This window comes from Corylus avellana, chromosome ca5 (genome assembly GCF_901000735.1).
Source record: "Corylus avellana chromosome ca5, CavTom2PMs-1.0".
NCBI classification, from domain to species: Eukaryota; Viridiplantae; Streptophyta; class Magnoliopsida; order Fagales; family Betulaceae; genus Corylus; species Corylus avellana.
The window spans coordinates 4,289,069-4,305,854 of record NC_081545.1 but is presented as its reverse complement, the minus strand read 5'-3'; the positions used below and the strand labels follow the sequence as shown (position 1 = coordinate 4,305,854).

The 16,786-nt window shown below is 32.3% G+C and overlaps 2 protein-coding genes across 2 annotated transcripts; both read right to left on the bottom strand.

Moving 5' to 3' along the window:
• Positions 1-652: 652 nt before the first annotated feature.
• On the bottom strand, positions 653-1,513 carry LOC132183125 (uncharacterized). The gene has a single exon (XM_059596523.1). The coding sequence runs from the start codon at positions 1,372-1,374 to the stop codon at positions 793-795; it is 582 nt and encodes a 193-aa protein (XP_059452506.1). The 5' UTR covers positions 1,375-1,513; the 3' UTR covers positions 653-792.
• A 12,924-nt stretch (positions 1,514-14,437) lies between these two features.
• On the bottom strand, positions 14,438-15,019 carry LOC132181585 (uncharacterized). The gene has a single exon (XM_059594834.1). It carries the CDS (start codon positions 15,017-15,019, stop codon positions 14,438-14,440), a length of 582 nt encoding a protein of 193 aa, XP_059450817.1.
• Between the last annotated feature and the right edge of the window lie 1,767 nt (positions 15,020-16,786).

Genomic DNA, 16,786 nt, shown 5'->3' with positions numbered 1-16,786 from the left:
ATATTTACCATTAATTTAGTGTAATTTGGTTCACTTTCATTCTGGTTAGATCTCTTTTTCCTAGTGAAAAGGTTGAGTCCCCCATTTAAAGTATACATATATCTCATTAATTTGTACACCAATAAACTTGCAACTAATCTATACTAATCCTAGTTTCTATCATTTAAGGAGGAGAAAATCACCATTCGATCTACCACGAGTGAGATAAAAAGAAAGGGGAAACTTCACCTACCCTTCTTAAATTGTCATTCCTTTTGTAATTTCTTTTTTAAAGTTCAAAACCTCTCAATTTATTGTTTCAAACTTTTAATTTTTTTTTCAATGTCCCCCTCTCTTAAGGTTTTACATTAAATCCCAACCAAATTCCTAAACCTTTTTTTATTTTAGAAAATATATTTAAAAAATTTTTTGCAAAGATTGATCCATGGGTATTTTGGGCAATTACTGTATTTTGCAATTATTTATTAAAATAAAAAAATAAAATAAAAAACAAATGGAGGGGGTGAGATTGCAAATAATTGAAAGATAGATACACTAAATTAAGAGAAGTTGAACTTCAAGGAGACACTTCAAAAGTGATGACAATTCAAGAAATAAAGTGAAGTTTTCAAAAAAAAAAAAAAAAAATCTCATCTAAACCAGAGAATTTCGAAAGCATAAGCATATTATTAAAGTACAGTTGACCGGCAGTCGAAAAACCGCAGGTCGAGAATTCTTAAGAGAAAATAAAAAAGAAAAAGAAAATCTAATCTGTATAAGGGAATTGAGAAAACATAAGCAGACCAAGAACAATTATAACTTGAGTTTGGTCTGGCATATGGATTCAACACTCCCAGAATGAACGAAAATAGAGATGTTACACCTATTATTAACCGTGCCATGCAGCTTGAAGATCTTAAGCAAACTCACTTTCCCAGGCAAAGTAGCTGTTGAAGTCAAATTGAAGCGCTCAGCTGCAAGATCACCAAAAAACTGAGAATTATCCAGCAGCCTACGGGGAACAAGACTCACAGAGGTTGTCAAGTTAAGCTTGTCTCGGGCCGGCACGTGTCGTCCCGCGATCGGAGCTTCCCCGACCAAATCCCCATGATAGTTGACATAAGCAGTAGTATTTTTGAACAGGAAGCTGCCATAGTTTTGATTCTCAATTGAGATGACGGTGGTGAAGGTGAAATTCGCTGTTGAATTCATAAACATTGAAAACCCAGAAGTAATGTTTTGGAGGCCTTCCGGGTGGAGGGTGATTATGGGGTCTTTAGGCTTGAAGATGGTGAAGGCCAAGGCTATGGCAACAACTATAATGATAACTAACAAAACTACCGTTACAGCGCAGCATATTTTGAGCCGTCGATGGGAAGTTTTGCCGGCGGCCATGTTCACTGAAATTATGCTATAATAACAGTAGGGCTGAAAAGATTTTGCGGCAAGAGAGAAATTGTGGAAGATGGCTATGGAGATTGGAAGCGATAAAACCAAAGGGTGGCATTTAAAGGATAAGAGGTGGAGAAGAAACGTGGAGGTTAGGGTACTGATGTTATTGAAGTGGATTACAATATTGTTTCCTTCGATGAATGTTGAATCCTAATTAATTGTGGTTTATGTGCAAGACAGAGACGTTGTAGGATTTGGATGTAAAACGACACAATAATAATAATAATAATAATAATAGAAAAGTACACTTTACCCTCAAAATTTGGGATGATTTTTAATTCAACTTTCAATGTTTCAATTTTTGCAATACACCCCTTCAAACTTCCAAAATTTTGCAATTTGACTAATTTTATCCCAAACTTCTTATATTGCCCATAATTAAAAAAATAATAATAAAATAAAATAAAATTCCCTTTGGTCATTTTTGCACTCCAATTTTTTTTTTTTTTTAAAAAAAAAAATTAAATTATGGGCAATATGAAAATTTTGGAATAAAATTGGTCGAATTGCAAAAATTTAGAAATTAGGGGGGTGTATTGCGAAAATTAAAATATTGAAAGTTGAATTGAAAATCATCCCAAATTTTGGGGGTAAAGTGTACTTTCGATTTTGATATAAACAGTGAGCTGAAAGATCACTGTTTGACATGGAATTTTCTTTGTGATTTTGGGAAATAAAGTTGCTGAAACACTGATTTCCAGATGGGTCATGCTTAGATTTTGATATTAATCACACACACGTGTGTGTATATTTATATAGGAGTTTTTATTGGAGTTGCAGAGCTATTGTGGGTTATTTGAAAAACTGGAATTGGAAATGGAGGATCAGGCAGTTGTTGCGAGGATGAGGAAGCACTACAAAAAAATAATTTTTTCCTCACCGGAGATTTCTAATGTGTTATGGTATCTGATACGTCAGAAAATTTTTTTGACGTGGCATTTCTGATGTGTGTTGAATGTCAGAAGCATAGGAGTCAGTAATTTTTTTTTTTTTTCTGACGTGTTACTAGTTAGCACGTCAGAACTTTCTAATGTCCTATTGTTTGCCACGTCAAAATTTTTTTTTTTGAAATGTCATACAGTAATTTTCTGACGTGGTACTAGTGCCATGTCAGAAAATTCTGACGTGGCACTTCTACCATTCTGACGTGAAAGAACTCCCACGTTAGAAAATCTGACGTGGGAGTTCTTCCACGTCAGAAAATATTCTGTTTCTGACGTGGGAGAAGTCCAAAGTCAGAAAATTAGGTCCCTTTTTTCTTTTCTTTTTTCTCATTTGTTTGTTGAATTTACGATTTATTTTTTGTTTGCAAGGCCAATTTGTAGGATAGTTTGGAGTTGACCTAATACACATTAATCATCTATCACATTTGTTTGAACTATATATTCATGAAACGACATTAATCGTTCATCAAAAATTCGTTAAACCCTAAACGAATTTTTCATTAATCATCCATAAAAAATGAACCTCCACATTAATTACAAACTCCATCAAGTATGACAAACATGCATTTTGTACAAAACCTACAAACAACCAAACTATATCTGTTACCCCGAATCTAGACATAATTACATATAACGGTAAACATCAATAAGATAAGAACAAAATATTTATAAGTTTACCAACTACAAACTGACAGACAAAGCTGATTACATGGCAATAGGTTCCTCATTGTGTACCACCTCTCCGCATTATCTAAAAATGATAAAGCAACCAATCAGCACCCAATACATACCCTTCTTATCAAGATTCTAAGCCAAAGACAAAAAAAAGGGCACCATAACAACTCTAACATATATACTAACCAAAATGACATTAATTACTATAATAAAACAAAAAAAAAAAAGCTTCCACTAGAAATAATAACAAACATCATCAATGCAATATTTATCTCTTACAAAGTGTATAGGAACAATAATAATAAAACAAAAAAATGATTCTGCTATAAATAATAACAAACATCATCAATGCAATATTTATCTCATACAATGTGTATAGGAACAATAATAACATAACAAAACTAGTTATAACAAACATCATCCATGAAGGAAGAGTCAAAAGACGATCTTGATGAATTTTCAATGACTTTTTAATTTTTTAATTTTTTTTTTTTAGGTTTAGTTTTTTTTTATTATTATTATTATTAATTTATTATTTTTATTTTTATTTTTATTTATTTTGAATTTTTATGACACGTATCGCGATATAAATGGCGATGACATGGACTTCCATTAGTGGGGATTGACGAAAATTAATGGAGGTGGTGATTTGGTCTTTTCTAAAATCTGAGGTACTAGATTTGTCATGTTTTAAAACCTAGGGAAAAAAAAAATTAAAAAATTAAAACCCAGGTATCAAAAAGATTATTAACCCTAAAAAAAATATTAAAAAAAAAAAAAAGGATAGAAAACATAACATGATGACTTTTACAAATCAAAAGTATGTCTTCACAATTTACAAAACACAAGCCTAACATGAGAAAACATCAAACTTTTAAGGGATTGTTTGGCCCTATAATTTCGCATATAAAAAGTGTACTTTTTGCTTTTGTTTTTTGTTTTAAAAAAATTAATAAGGCATATGCGCTACATGGCAGATTTTGGTTGATTTAAGATGTTTCTTTCTTAAAATTATGGACGAAAGTACCATCTCGATATTTAGACTCAAGACAGGTATTGTCTACAACACTTTTGAAACTCGAGGCAACCATTTGATGTAAAGCCCGTTGGTATTTTTGTTGGCTAAATTCGGTGACTAAAATGTAAATCTCTCTGTATTGAAGTGCCAAGAGTCATCTCCATGTTGGACCGTCCAGATGGGAAGCAATGTCGTCCGGACGCGAAGAGGTGCAAACAGCTCGTCTACAAGCTGTCTGGACCTGTTTTCTAGAGAGTTCATTCTCAAGACCAGTCCGGACAACTAGAAGCCGTGTTTGGACAGCATTTTTAGAAAGCCCATTATACTTGGCCTGTCCGGACACTGGGCTTGTCATGTCCGGACATTGAGGGTTTACACATACGTAACCCTAGCCGAGTCCGGATACGTACTTAACCCTGTCCAGACTAGGGGTGTCAATGTGCACTAACTGCTATAACTGTTAACCGCTTAACCGTATTAACTGCTAACCGCTATAACCGCCTAGTGGTTAGCGGTTAGAGGTTATTGGATTTACTAACTGTAACTGCTAACCTCCTTTTTATATAATATATTTTTATAATTATAATTATAATAATATTTATACATATAACATAATCACTTGATCATTAAATTACAATTTTTTTTTTAGATAATTAAATCACAATTAAGTATTAATATATTATCACTATAATTTACATGATTATATCACATGATTAATTGATCATTAAATCATTTGATTATATAATAACAAATTATACATATATAATATGACATAACTCATAAGTATACCAATTCATACTAATACAATAATTAAGTATCTAGAGACTTAGTCTCAATGTATGTTATAAACTTATAAGTCTATATATGTTATAAATTATAACTATACATATATGCATATGAATAATATAAATGTATAAGATCAATACTTAATCATATGATTCAATGACAATTCAAATATTTTATTCAAGTTAATCATATTATTAATGTATAATGATACTGTGATTCGTATAATATCAAATTAAGTAATTGGCATTAGATTCAATAATGTGTTATGTATAACCACAATTAAAGTATTAATGTATTATCATTCTAATTTATATGATTATATAATAACAAATTATACATATATAATATGACATAAGTCATTAGTATACCAATTCATACTAATATAACAATCAAGTACCTAGAGACTTAGGCTCCGTTTGGTTTGCGGAATAGACCCTTGAATTGGACTAGCTAACACTAGGTATAGCTAATCCTTTGTTTGGTAACACTTTATTCCTGGGAATAGTCTATTCCCATGGGACTACTAATCTCATACACACAAGGTTAGTTAAGCCACTAAAAAATAAGAGGCTTAACTAATCATTTCTTGTGGGATTAAATTAATTGTGTAAATTGCCACAAAAAACCCCACTTGTGGGATGAAATTTCGTTCTCTCTCTCTCTGATTCTTCTACATTTCTCTCTCTCTCTCGCTATATATATATATCTTCGTTTCTCTTTTCTCCGTCTCTATATTTCGTTCTCGATCTCTTTTTTTTTTTTTATCTCTTTCTGGTACAGTTTTTCTGCAAGTGCAAATGAATTTTTTTTTTCTCTATGCCCTCTCGCTTCTCTGTCCCGTTTCTCTGTTTTTTTTTTTTTTTTTTAATTTCTTTTGATTCTCTATACATTCTCCAACTATTTTTTTTATTTCAAAATTGAGTTTGATTCTTTTTTCTCTAACTATATTTTTTTTTATATAAATAGTTTTGTAGCATAATTGCAACAAAAAAAAAAAAAAAAAGCCACAATCCTGACATAATTAAAAACAAAAAAGAAAAAAGAAAAAAGAAATTATAGTAAAGTTGTTTGTGTTTTAAAAAAGAAGAAGAATGAAAGTCCTTAATAATATAAATTGCATTTGTATTATCAGGGTATTTTAGGAAATTTGATCACAATATGATTCCATTCACCAACATATTGCATTGTACCAAACGAAAGAATATGATTAGCTAGTCTATTCCAGCGTTACAACCAAACAAAAGAATAGGAATAGCTAATCTATTACACACTTTTCTATTCTTAGTAGTAGCTAATCATTTTCCAATGGAATAAACATTCCGCGAACCAAACGAGGTCTTAGTTCCAATGTATGTTATAAACTTATAAGTCTATATATGTTATAAATTATAATTATACATATATGCATATGAATAATATAAATGTATAATATCAATACTTAATCATATGATTCAATGACAATTCAAATACTATATTCAAGTGAACCATATTATTAATGTACAATAATTATGTAATTCGTATAATATCAAATTAAGTAATTAACATTGGATTAAACAATGTGTTACTTATAAACACAATTGAAGTATTAATGTATTATCATTCTAATTTTAGTAATATTATCACTATAATTGATATGATTATATCACATGATGAATTGATTATTAAATCGTATGATTATATAATAATAAATAATACATATAATCACATATAATATGACATATAATCATATATATCATATGTTTTATTTGAACTTCTTTTATATGTTGTGTTGAACTTTTTTTATATTTTTTTTATATGTTATGTTGATTTTTTTTTTAATTTTTTATGTTGTGTGTATGTGTGTTTTTTTTTTTTTAATTTTTTAAAGTTAACCAGTTATGATTTAATATTTAAGAAATTTGTTTTTAAAGTACAAGTAAATGTAAATTTGGGGTCAAATATTTTTGATTTTTCAATATGGGCTCTATTTATAGCAATTAGGCCTAAGAAGACACTAAAAATACAAAAAACAAATGAGGGTAAAAAATGCTACGGTAAAAAAAAAAAAAAAAAAAAAGGCCAAAAAATGCTCATAAAAAGCCCAATTTTGAAAAAACGGTTAGCGGGCGGTTACCTATTTCACTAACCGCTAAACGGCAATTAGTTGCGGTTAGTGAAATCTACTAACCGCTAAGGCTGTTACGGTTAGCGGTTATTGTCAATAACTACTAACCGTAACTGTATTGACACCCCTAGTCCAGACACAGCCCCTTTATTGTTGTGCGATTTTATATTTATTCCATTTGAATATACAGTGAGAGGTAGGTATTTAAAGAGTGAATACTGAGAGCTAAGAGAGGTTTTATGTAAGTGAGCTATATAGCAGTTCTCTCTTAGAGTGATTGTTATTGTGAAGTTGTATTCTATAAACTGTAACACTCCGAAAATTAATTAACTGGTAATTAACTCTACAGTTCATCTCCCAACCTTCTTTCGCAAGGAATAAGGCTCAGAGATCTCTACTCCTCAAACAGATGATACTAAACAGGGAAAACATTAAGATTCTACAAACATCAATCATTACAACCAGAGCATTGACCAAAGATCGTCACAATAGTTGAAATATTATACATATCATCGTTACAAGGGATCTATGTTATATCTTAATAAGCATCAAGACTCTTAAGTGTACAACATCACCCAAAAGTACTAGTTACTATGAGGACTCACCTAATCTTGCAATAAGCCCTTAAGCGTCACCGGATCAAGTCCTCCACAGTAACCAAATGCTTCGTGATATTCATCTTCTGCTAAACTATCTATAACAGTATAGTTGTACATATGGAGAAAAAATGAGAAAGAATACAAGGTAAGTCCGACGACTTAGTGAGTGTAAATGCACATGACGCACCCGTCATTAAATAGTGAACTCAGTTGTTTATAAAACACATGCAGCATTATGAGGTGACAATTTATCAAGAATGCAATATAGATATAACATATAGAGTTTTTCCTAAGAGTTCTAAGGGCAAGATCCTTGTTTTTCTTAGGTTGAGACAAAGAAAACTCATAAGTTTGAAGAGAACCAACTAATTCTTCTATCCTCATGGTTTAAAGATCTTTACTCTCTTCAATGACAATTACCTTGATTCTGAATCTTTCAAGGTGCGATCTCATAATCTTTTTGATTAACTTAGTGTCGGACACTTTTTTTCCTAGGTTAATCATGGAATTTCTAGTTTCACTAAGTTTTCCATAGAAATCATTAAATGTTTCATCTTTTAACATCTTGATTCCTTTCAAACTGAGAAACTAACATTTGAAGTTTTGAAGATTTAACCATATCTGTACAGATGATGAGAAACTTGCCTTGATAGCCAAAAGATTTTAGAAACATGAACACAAAAATTCCAAGAGATTTGGAAAATAAAAAGATAATACTCATGAGAGAAATGAAAGAGACCCATGCAATCCAAAATGTTATGAGTGTTCTGGCTATGGTCATGTTTGCAAGGATTGTGTTAATCTCAAGAATAATAAGTCAAAATAGCCAAAAGCTTTCAATATTACCTTAAGTGACACTGATGAGGAGGTCCTTGATGAAAATATTAATTTTTTAGCTTTTGGTGTCTCTTATGATTCCAATGATTCTAAACTCTCTGATATACAGTCTGCTTCTCATAATGAATCTAAAAAGGAAAATGATCTTCAAAGCTCCTTCAACAATTTGTTGGAAAAATTCTCTATTCTGAAAATGATAACTTGAAAATTGTTAAAGATGTTAAGGATCTTGAGTATGAAAGGGATAAATTACTAAAATCTTTGAGTGATTCACATGCTATTTACAATACTCTTAAATCTGAAAATCATGTGTTAATCGCTAAGAATAAATCCTTACAAAATGATCTGAATGAATATAGAAATCACTTGAGAAAATTTTCTAGTGAAAAGCTTGATAAAATGTTGCTTGTACAGAAGCATTCTAGTGACAGATCTGGGTTAGGATTTGATAAAATTGCTAATGTGTCTTCTAACCTTGCTTCTACTTCAAAGACAATTTTTGTTAAACCAGCGAAAGTAGAAGAATCTTCAATTGAAAGAGATCAAGCAGTTGCTCTGACTCCACAAGGTAAGAAAGGTAATTAAATTTTTGTTGAGCCTCATGCATCTTACCCTAAGTCTAGAGTCGTGCATCCTCCTAGGAAATAACCTTCTTAAAGGTTTGTCCCTACATGTCATCATTGTGAAAAAGTTGGTCACATTTGACCTAACTGTTTTAAATTGAAACCCAATGTGCATAAAAGTGAGATTTCCTATTCTATGAAAGATTGTGAGGGTGTGCTTATGATGATAAAAGAAGTGTTATCTAGGATAGATGAGTTTGAGAAAATTCGTAAATCTAGACCTAAGATCACTCAAGTATGTGTTAGAAAGGATGATACCACTCACTCATTAAGAGGGAGTGGTAGTGATCTTACCTTCAGTTAGGTGAGTCAATAACATGTCTAGGATTGGTTGTCTTGCATACTTTTGCATATCCTAGGGCATGTTGTTTCTCTTTTGCATTGCATTTTTTTTGTTCTTTTTTTTTTTTTTTGTATTTGTATATGCATTGCATTTTTCCTTTTGTGTGCATTTTTGTGTTGAAATCATTCAAAAAGACAAAAATATTTTTGCTTTGGTTGCCTCTTTCATACTTTTGTCATATGCACCTTGATAGTCCATTAATTTCTCATGCATTATTCATGGATTTAATTTCTTGTCTCTTAGAATGTTCCTATGCATGAGATGAAGAATTGTTTCAATGGATTAGTTTTGTGGTTACCTAAAGCCTAAGCTTATGTGGTATGTTTTACTTATACTTAAATGTTTGTGCACATTTAAGCATAAATTGAGTATATTCTTAACTTTAAATGTGAGTTTTGATAGGTAACTATATGAGGAAGTTTGACTAGTTGTATCTATCAAATTGACCATACGCGAGTTGAACCTAGGGCTTAAATATTCCAGCATTCCTCCAATTGTGTTGAGCACCAAATGATTTAAGACACTTTTTCAAAGAGAAAAATAGTGAAACAAGAAAACAAAAGATCATATTCCAAAAGAAATTTATTTCACTGTGTCAATTTTTTTTTTTTTTTTGAGAAATGTATTGGATGAGAATACTAGACCCTAGTATGATAAGGTTTGACTTTTGATATGATACACTTGTCAAAACCTCCAGTTGGTGAAACTTAGTCCTCATCTTGTAAGTTGCTAATTCTACTCAATGGATGGCTTACACACACGACACACATGGATTGAATGGAACATTTTTCATTCCTTGTGTTAAACAAGATGATGTTCTTGTCATTTCAAGTTTCAAGTATATTTTTGAATATTTGGAGATATTTTGGGATATTCATTGCTTAAAAAATGAGTCATTGATGTGTGTATCATGTGTGTTTACTTGACTGTCGAGGGGGAGAAACATGTTTCTTTTCAAGTTTCTTGTTGATATTGGCTCATGCATTGAGTGGAAGTTTTGATTATGTTCTTCATGATCTTGCATTTTGTACTTCATGCATCTTTTCAAACTTTGATCATGAGTATTTTTGATTTGGTGATACCCTTTTAGCATTCATGTTCCACATCACATCTGTTTGATGTATTTTGTGAGTGTTTTAGAAAACATGAGAACTTTTGTCAATTTGTGACAAAAATTGGGAGTAAATATGGGAGATGACGGGTTAGCCAACCCTGAGAAGTCTGATGTGCTTTTGTTTGGGAGACTTGGTTGTCTCGGGTTATTGGTTTTTGTCACCAAATTGCCAAAGGGAGAGTTTGTTAGTGTTTTTCTTGGCTAAATTCGGTGACCAAAATGTAAATCTCTATGTATTGAAGTGCCAAGAGTCATCTTCATGTTGGACCGTTCAAACGGGAAGCAAGGTTGTTCGAACGCAAAGAGGTTCATCTGCAAGCCCATATGCAAGCTGTCCGGACCTATTTTCCAGAGAGTTCATTCTTAAGACCTATCTGGACATCCATAAGCCATATCCGGACAGCCTTTCTAGAAAGCCCATTATACTTGGCCTATTCGGACACTGGGCTTGTCATGTCTGAACATTGAGGGTTTACACATACATAACCCTAGCCATGTTTGGACACGTACTTAACCTTGTCCAGACACAGCCGCTTTATTGTTGTGCAATTTTATATTTATATCACCTAAATGTACAGTGAGAGGTAGGTATTCAGAGAGCAAATACTGAGAGCTAAGAGAGGTTTTAGGTAAGTGAGCTATATAGCGGTTCTCTCTTAGAGTGATTGTTATTGTGAAGTAGTATTCTATAAACAACGGTTGAGAAGTCTATCGGAAAGGTCCGATAAAGAGAATCACGTGAAGAAGATTGTGAACTATGAGACGAGTTGGAGGCTTGTCGATCTTATAGAGCCAAGGACTTACAAAGGGTTGTAAATGTCCCCGTGTCTATAATCTCTAGAATATTTTCTTAATAAGGATTTTCTGGGTTTGACTGCCTCTGAGAGGTTTTACTTTTAAAACGGTTTCTAAAAAGTTTCATCTTCGTCACCAAAATATCTGTGTTTGCTTAATTTACTGCTTTACATATTTTTGGTGATTGATTGCATATTGCAGCATATTTTTAATTCCGCATATATTGATTGAACACTCAGATTATTCCTATTTGAGTGTGTATTGGAGTCTTATTAGTTTTTCAAAGCCTTACTACAAGTACAAAAAATTTATTAACCCTTAATGATACAAGTTATTGTAGACATATATGATGCGATAAAATATATAAGAGAGAGGAGAGAGAGCGAGTGGAAGTGGAGAGACAGTGATGGGCTACATCTTGACTGTATATAGCATATGAAACAATATTACATAATCTATATTTACATAGAAACTACAACGAGTGAGCAAGTAAACACTCAAATATTAAAGAAGTGAATAAGGTCCTGTTTGCGATTGTGTATGAGATGTCTAAAAGTACATTTAACACTCAAAAAATCTGTTTGAAAAAAATAAAAAATAAAAAAAATAAACTCGTTTGGTAAAAAAATTAAAAGCGTTTTTAAGGGTTTAAAAAGCCTAAAAATAGCCAAAACGTACTTGTGCCAACTTAAAAATGAAGCTTTTGCCCAAAAGCTTACAAATGATGCTTGTCCAAAAGCCTTTTTTGACTTAAAAATTATATTTCTCAAACGCAATCCCCAACAGACTCTAAACCTTAATAGAAAATAAAATAAATACAATAATACTAAATATTCTAACATCCCCCTCAAACTCAAGTTTAGAATGGAAAGAAGAATTTTTTTTATTTTTTTTTTATTTTGGAGAAGCTGATGGAAAGTGGTCAAAGATGCTACTGTAGGTTGTCTGAAATTATTTGGAGGGATGCCATAAATTTTCTGGAAAAATGGTTAGTGGTGGTCGTGGTAGTTTCTGGAGTTGGATGTTGGCATACCGACAACCAGTGGCAGAGAGAAGTGGGGGTGACTTGGGGGCGGTCTCCCTTGGTAAAAAAAAATTAAAAGTATTCTTCTGGCATGAATTGTTTACCGCCCCAGGTGACAAAATTTTGTTACAAAAAAAAAAAAAAAGTCAAGAAACTTAATGTTTATTTATCAATATTTGGCATTTTCTTGTCATAATCCAAGTACCCAGGCGAGTAAGTTGAAAGTAAAGTTTATAATTAAAGCCATTAACGCCTTAATTTGTCTTGGTTATGACAGCGCCATTAATTTGTCTTGGTTATAATTGAAGCTTTTTAATTGAGATATATCTCTCATTTTCATCATTTTGTTTATCTTATTCTAAAACAATATTGTTATTTTATTTTATTTTATTTTTTGTATTTTATATACTTTGGGATTTTGTCAAGCATCAACGAGTTTCAGAAGATTATTGCCAATCTTAGATTTGTTCTTTTTATTAATTCATTTTAGGCTAATAGCTATCGGAATATGGTAATAATTTTATTATAATATCATTATAGTATGAGAAGTAAACAATTATTAAAACAATACTTTGTAACAAAATGGAAGATGAATTTCTTGAAGATAATTTACTTATCTACATTGAAAGGGAAATTGCTGAAAGCTTCGATTCAAATTTAATACTTGATGATTTTGTTTTTCTAAAACCGCATAAAATGCAATTTTAGACACTTTGTATTTTGTATTTTCCTTTACTTTTGTATCACTACCTACATAGTAACTAATATATCAATTTAGCATATAAATGTGCTTTTTATGATATATATATTGTGGTATAATTTATTTATTTTTTATTGTATTTACCATATTATAATAAAAATATAATATATAAAGAGAAAAGAAAAATTATTTTATCATTATATTTTATTATTTTATTGACGCCCAGGGTAGAATGAACTCCTGGATCCGCTACTAGATCGGAACCAACTCACTTATGACTAGTTCGGCCGAAACAAAGTTGGGCAGCATATTTAGAAAATGTGAAACATGACAAAGATGTACAACACATTATCTACCCCTGCCTTCAATATGGACAAAGATCATAGAGAAGAGACGAAAATATTAGAAAGAATAGAGTGGATAGAAGAGACGAAACCTCCATTATCTATAAATTGTGTGGTTTAGCTAGTATAGAGGAAGATGCCTATGGACCGGACTTGGGTGATTGGGACTTATTTAGAGTCGTTTTTGAAGATATGGACCCAATTGGGCTGAGTATGTTGGATGATGGAGGAACTACACGAGCGGATATGATAGAGATTGTTATCTCATTGGCGTTAGTCAAGATTATGTGTTAATCTTATGACCTTATTTCCAGACATTAATATTTTGGGATGTAATATTTTGATGATCGGTTTTAGACCAATACATTTAATGATCTATTTATGACCCGATGCTTGATCTTTACTCCGGTGATTATTATGGGTGGAATTTAGTTGTTGCTTTCCATTCCTGTAGTTAAAGTTTGTTGTATCTCTCGTTTAGTTGAGGTTGAGATCCATAAATCTTGTCTCATGAGGGATAGGGCTGGAAGACGAACCATGAAGTCAATTACCAGTTAATTGATTTCTACATGGCATTATAGTTTCGAACTTTTAATTTTTTTTCAATGTCTCCCCTCCTTTAGAATTTACCGTTAAATCTCAACAAAGTTTCTAAAATACAACCTCTTTTTTTAGAAAAAATATTTAAAATTTTTTGCAAAGATTGAGGCATGGGTAATTTTGCAAATACGGTTAAATTCGAACAAACGCTTTAATTTTTGCAATATTTTCTTTTTTTTTTTTAAAAAAAAAAAAAAGGAGGGTAAATTGAGAGAAATTGAACTTTAAGAGTAAACATTGCAAAAGTGATGGCAATTTAAAGAATAAAGTGAAATTTTCCCAAAAAGAAATCTCATCTATGTACAAGGGAATTGAGAAAACATAAACATATATATTATTGAAGTAATTTTTTGAACCGTCGGACTGGCGACGGAGCTCATGCAAAAGGTCATCGGAAAAACCGCTGGTCGAGAATTCTTAAGAGAAACTAAAAAAGAAAAAGAAAAAGAAAATCTCATCTGTATGAAGGAATTGAGAAAACATAAGCAGACCAAGAACAATTATAACTTGAGTTTGGTCTGGCATATGGATTCAGCACTCCGAGAATGAACGAAAATAGAGATGTTACACCTATTATTGACCGTGCCATGCAGCTTGAAGATCTTAAGCAAACTCACTTTCCCAGGCAAAGTTGCTGTTGAAGTCAAATTGAAGCGCTCAGCTGCAAGATCACCAAGAAACTGAGAATTATCCAGCAGCCTACGGGGCACAAGACTCACAGAGGTTGTCAAGTTAAGCTTGTCTCGGGCTGGCACGTGTCGTCCCGCGATCGGAGCTTCCCCGACCAAATCCCCACGATAATTGACATAAGCAGTAGTATTTTTGAACAAGAAGCTGCCATAGTTTTGATTCTCAATTGAGATGACGGTGGTGAATGTGAAATTCGCTGTTAAATTCATAAACATTGAAAACCCAGAAGTAAAGTTTTGGAGGCCTTCTGGGTGGAGGGTGATTATGGGGTCTTTAGGCTTGAAGATGGTGAAGGCCAAGGCTATGGCAACAACTGTAATGATAACTAACAAAACTACCGTTACAGCGCAGCATATTTTGAGCCGTCGATGGGAAGTTTTGCCGGCGGCCATGTTCACTGAAATTATGCTATAATAACAGTAGGGCTGAAAAGATTTTGCGCAAGGAGAGAAATTGTGGAAGATGGCTATGGAGATTGGAAGCGATGAAACCAAAGGGTGGCATTTAAAGGATATGAGGTGGAGAAGAAACGTAGAGGTTAGGGTGATCTTATTCGAATATGATTGAATTGTGTTTTATGCGGAAGATACAGACGTTGTAGGATTTGGTTGTAAAACGGCACAAAAATAAAAGGATAAGTAAACAAAACAAATTAAAAGGAAAAACTTTACTTTAACCCTTGAACTTTTACGCGATTTAACAAATCTCTTTAAACTTTTAAATCTTTTAATTTGAACTCATAAACTTTCAATTGCTCTCAATGTGGACCCTTCCGTTAATTTTAGCCGTTAAAAATACCAAAAAGACCAAAATATCTTTGATTGTTGTTTTTTTAAAAAAATAAATAAATAAGAATAATTCGTTTTGGAATTAAAGGTAAAGTTGAAATTTTATTTAAAAAGAATGAGTATAAACATTATGTAAATTTAAAATATAATGAAGTAATATACATTGAAAACAATTAAAAGTTCAAGAGTTTAAAATAAAATATTTAAAAGTTCGAAAATAATTGAAATCACTCACAAAAGTGGTTTCAATAATAACATATAAAGACAAATCAAATGGGATTGATTTGTGATTTCTTGATTTGTCTTGACAATTTCTCTCTTGACATGATTCCATGTTTTGTCCTTCCCATTCCTTGACGTGTACCAGTGATTTTCATTTTTGTTAAACCACTTGGAGCATAAGTGATGTTGATGGGCCACTTCCAAAAGATAAAGAGGGCAATTTAAGATTCTGTTTGTTTTGACTTTCGAATTTTTTCTTGAAAAATATTTTTCATTGTTTGGCGCTTACAAAAAATCACATTTTTTTATTCAAATATATTAAATTTTAAATTACAAAAATGTCCCGACCAAGTTCTGACGGGTCTTGACCAAGTTCTAAGCGGGTTCTACCGTTGTCCCAACAGTGTCCTAATTAGGTCCCAACTGGTCATAAGCAGGTCCCAGTCGAGTCCTGGTAGGGTCTCAGTCGAGTCTTGGCAAGATTCAAACTGAGTCCCATTGAGGTCCAATCGAGTCTCGACGGGGTCCCGATCAAGTCTCAGCATGGTCCCGGTTGAGTCTCAAGTAGGTCCTAACCGAGTCTTGGTCGGGTCCTGACATGTCTTGACCGAGTCCTGACGAGGTTCCATCGATGTCCCGATTGGGTCCCAGCGAGGCCCTAACGATGTCCAGACCGGGTTCCAATTGTGTTTCAATCATGTCCTAGCAGGGTCCCGATGACATTTCGGTTGGATTTGTCAATTTGAAATTGAAATGCTCAAACTGGAAAAATGGTTTACGGTTTTAAAACATAAAAACTATCTTTTGGAAATTAAAGAGGTTTTTTGAGTCAAACTGAATATATTTTCTGTTAACTATTCTTTTATGTCCCCAAAAAACAAATTCAAAATATGAAAAATATTTTTCAAAAATTATTTTACGCCCAAACAAAACAGAAGGACATTAAGACAAAACAAAAGCTTCATAATTATCCATGGAATAAAGTACTCCAAAGCCTCAGACCCAACAACGAAAACTCTACGGACCATGTCCAACTCATCTTAGGCCGAGGCCCAACACTCAAGACAAAAATAAGTTTGCTATCGATTCCGAAAGATAACTATATATCACGATAAAACGAAAATGACTAACTTGGTGCATATGGTTTGA

What these genes read in the sequence shown, in the direction of transcription:
- LOC132181585 (XM_059594834.1), bottom strand. Translation starts at nt 15,019, where the DNA reads ATGGCCGCCGGCAAAACTTCCCATCGACGGCTCAAAATATGCTGCGCT.
- LOC132183125 (XM_059596523.1), bottom strand. Translation starts at nt 1,374, where the DNA reads ATGGCCGCCGGCAAAACTTCCCATCGACGGCTCAAAATATGCTGCGCT.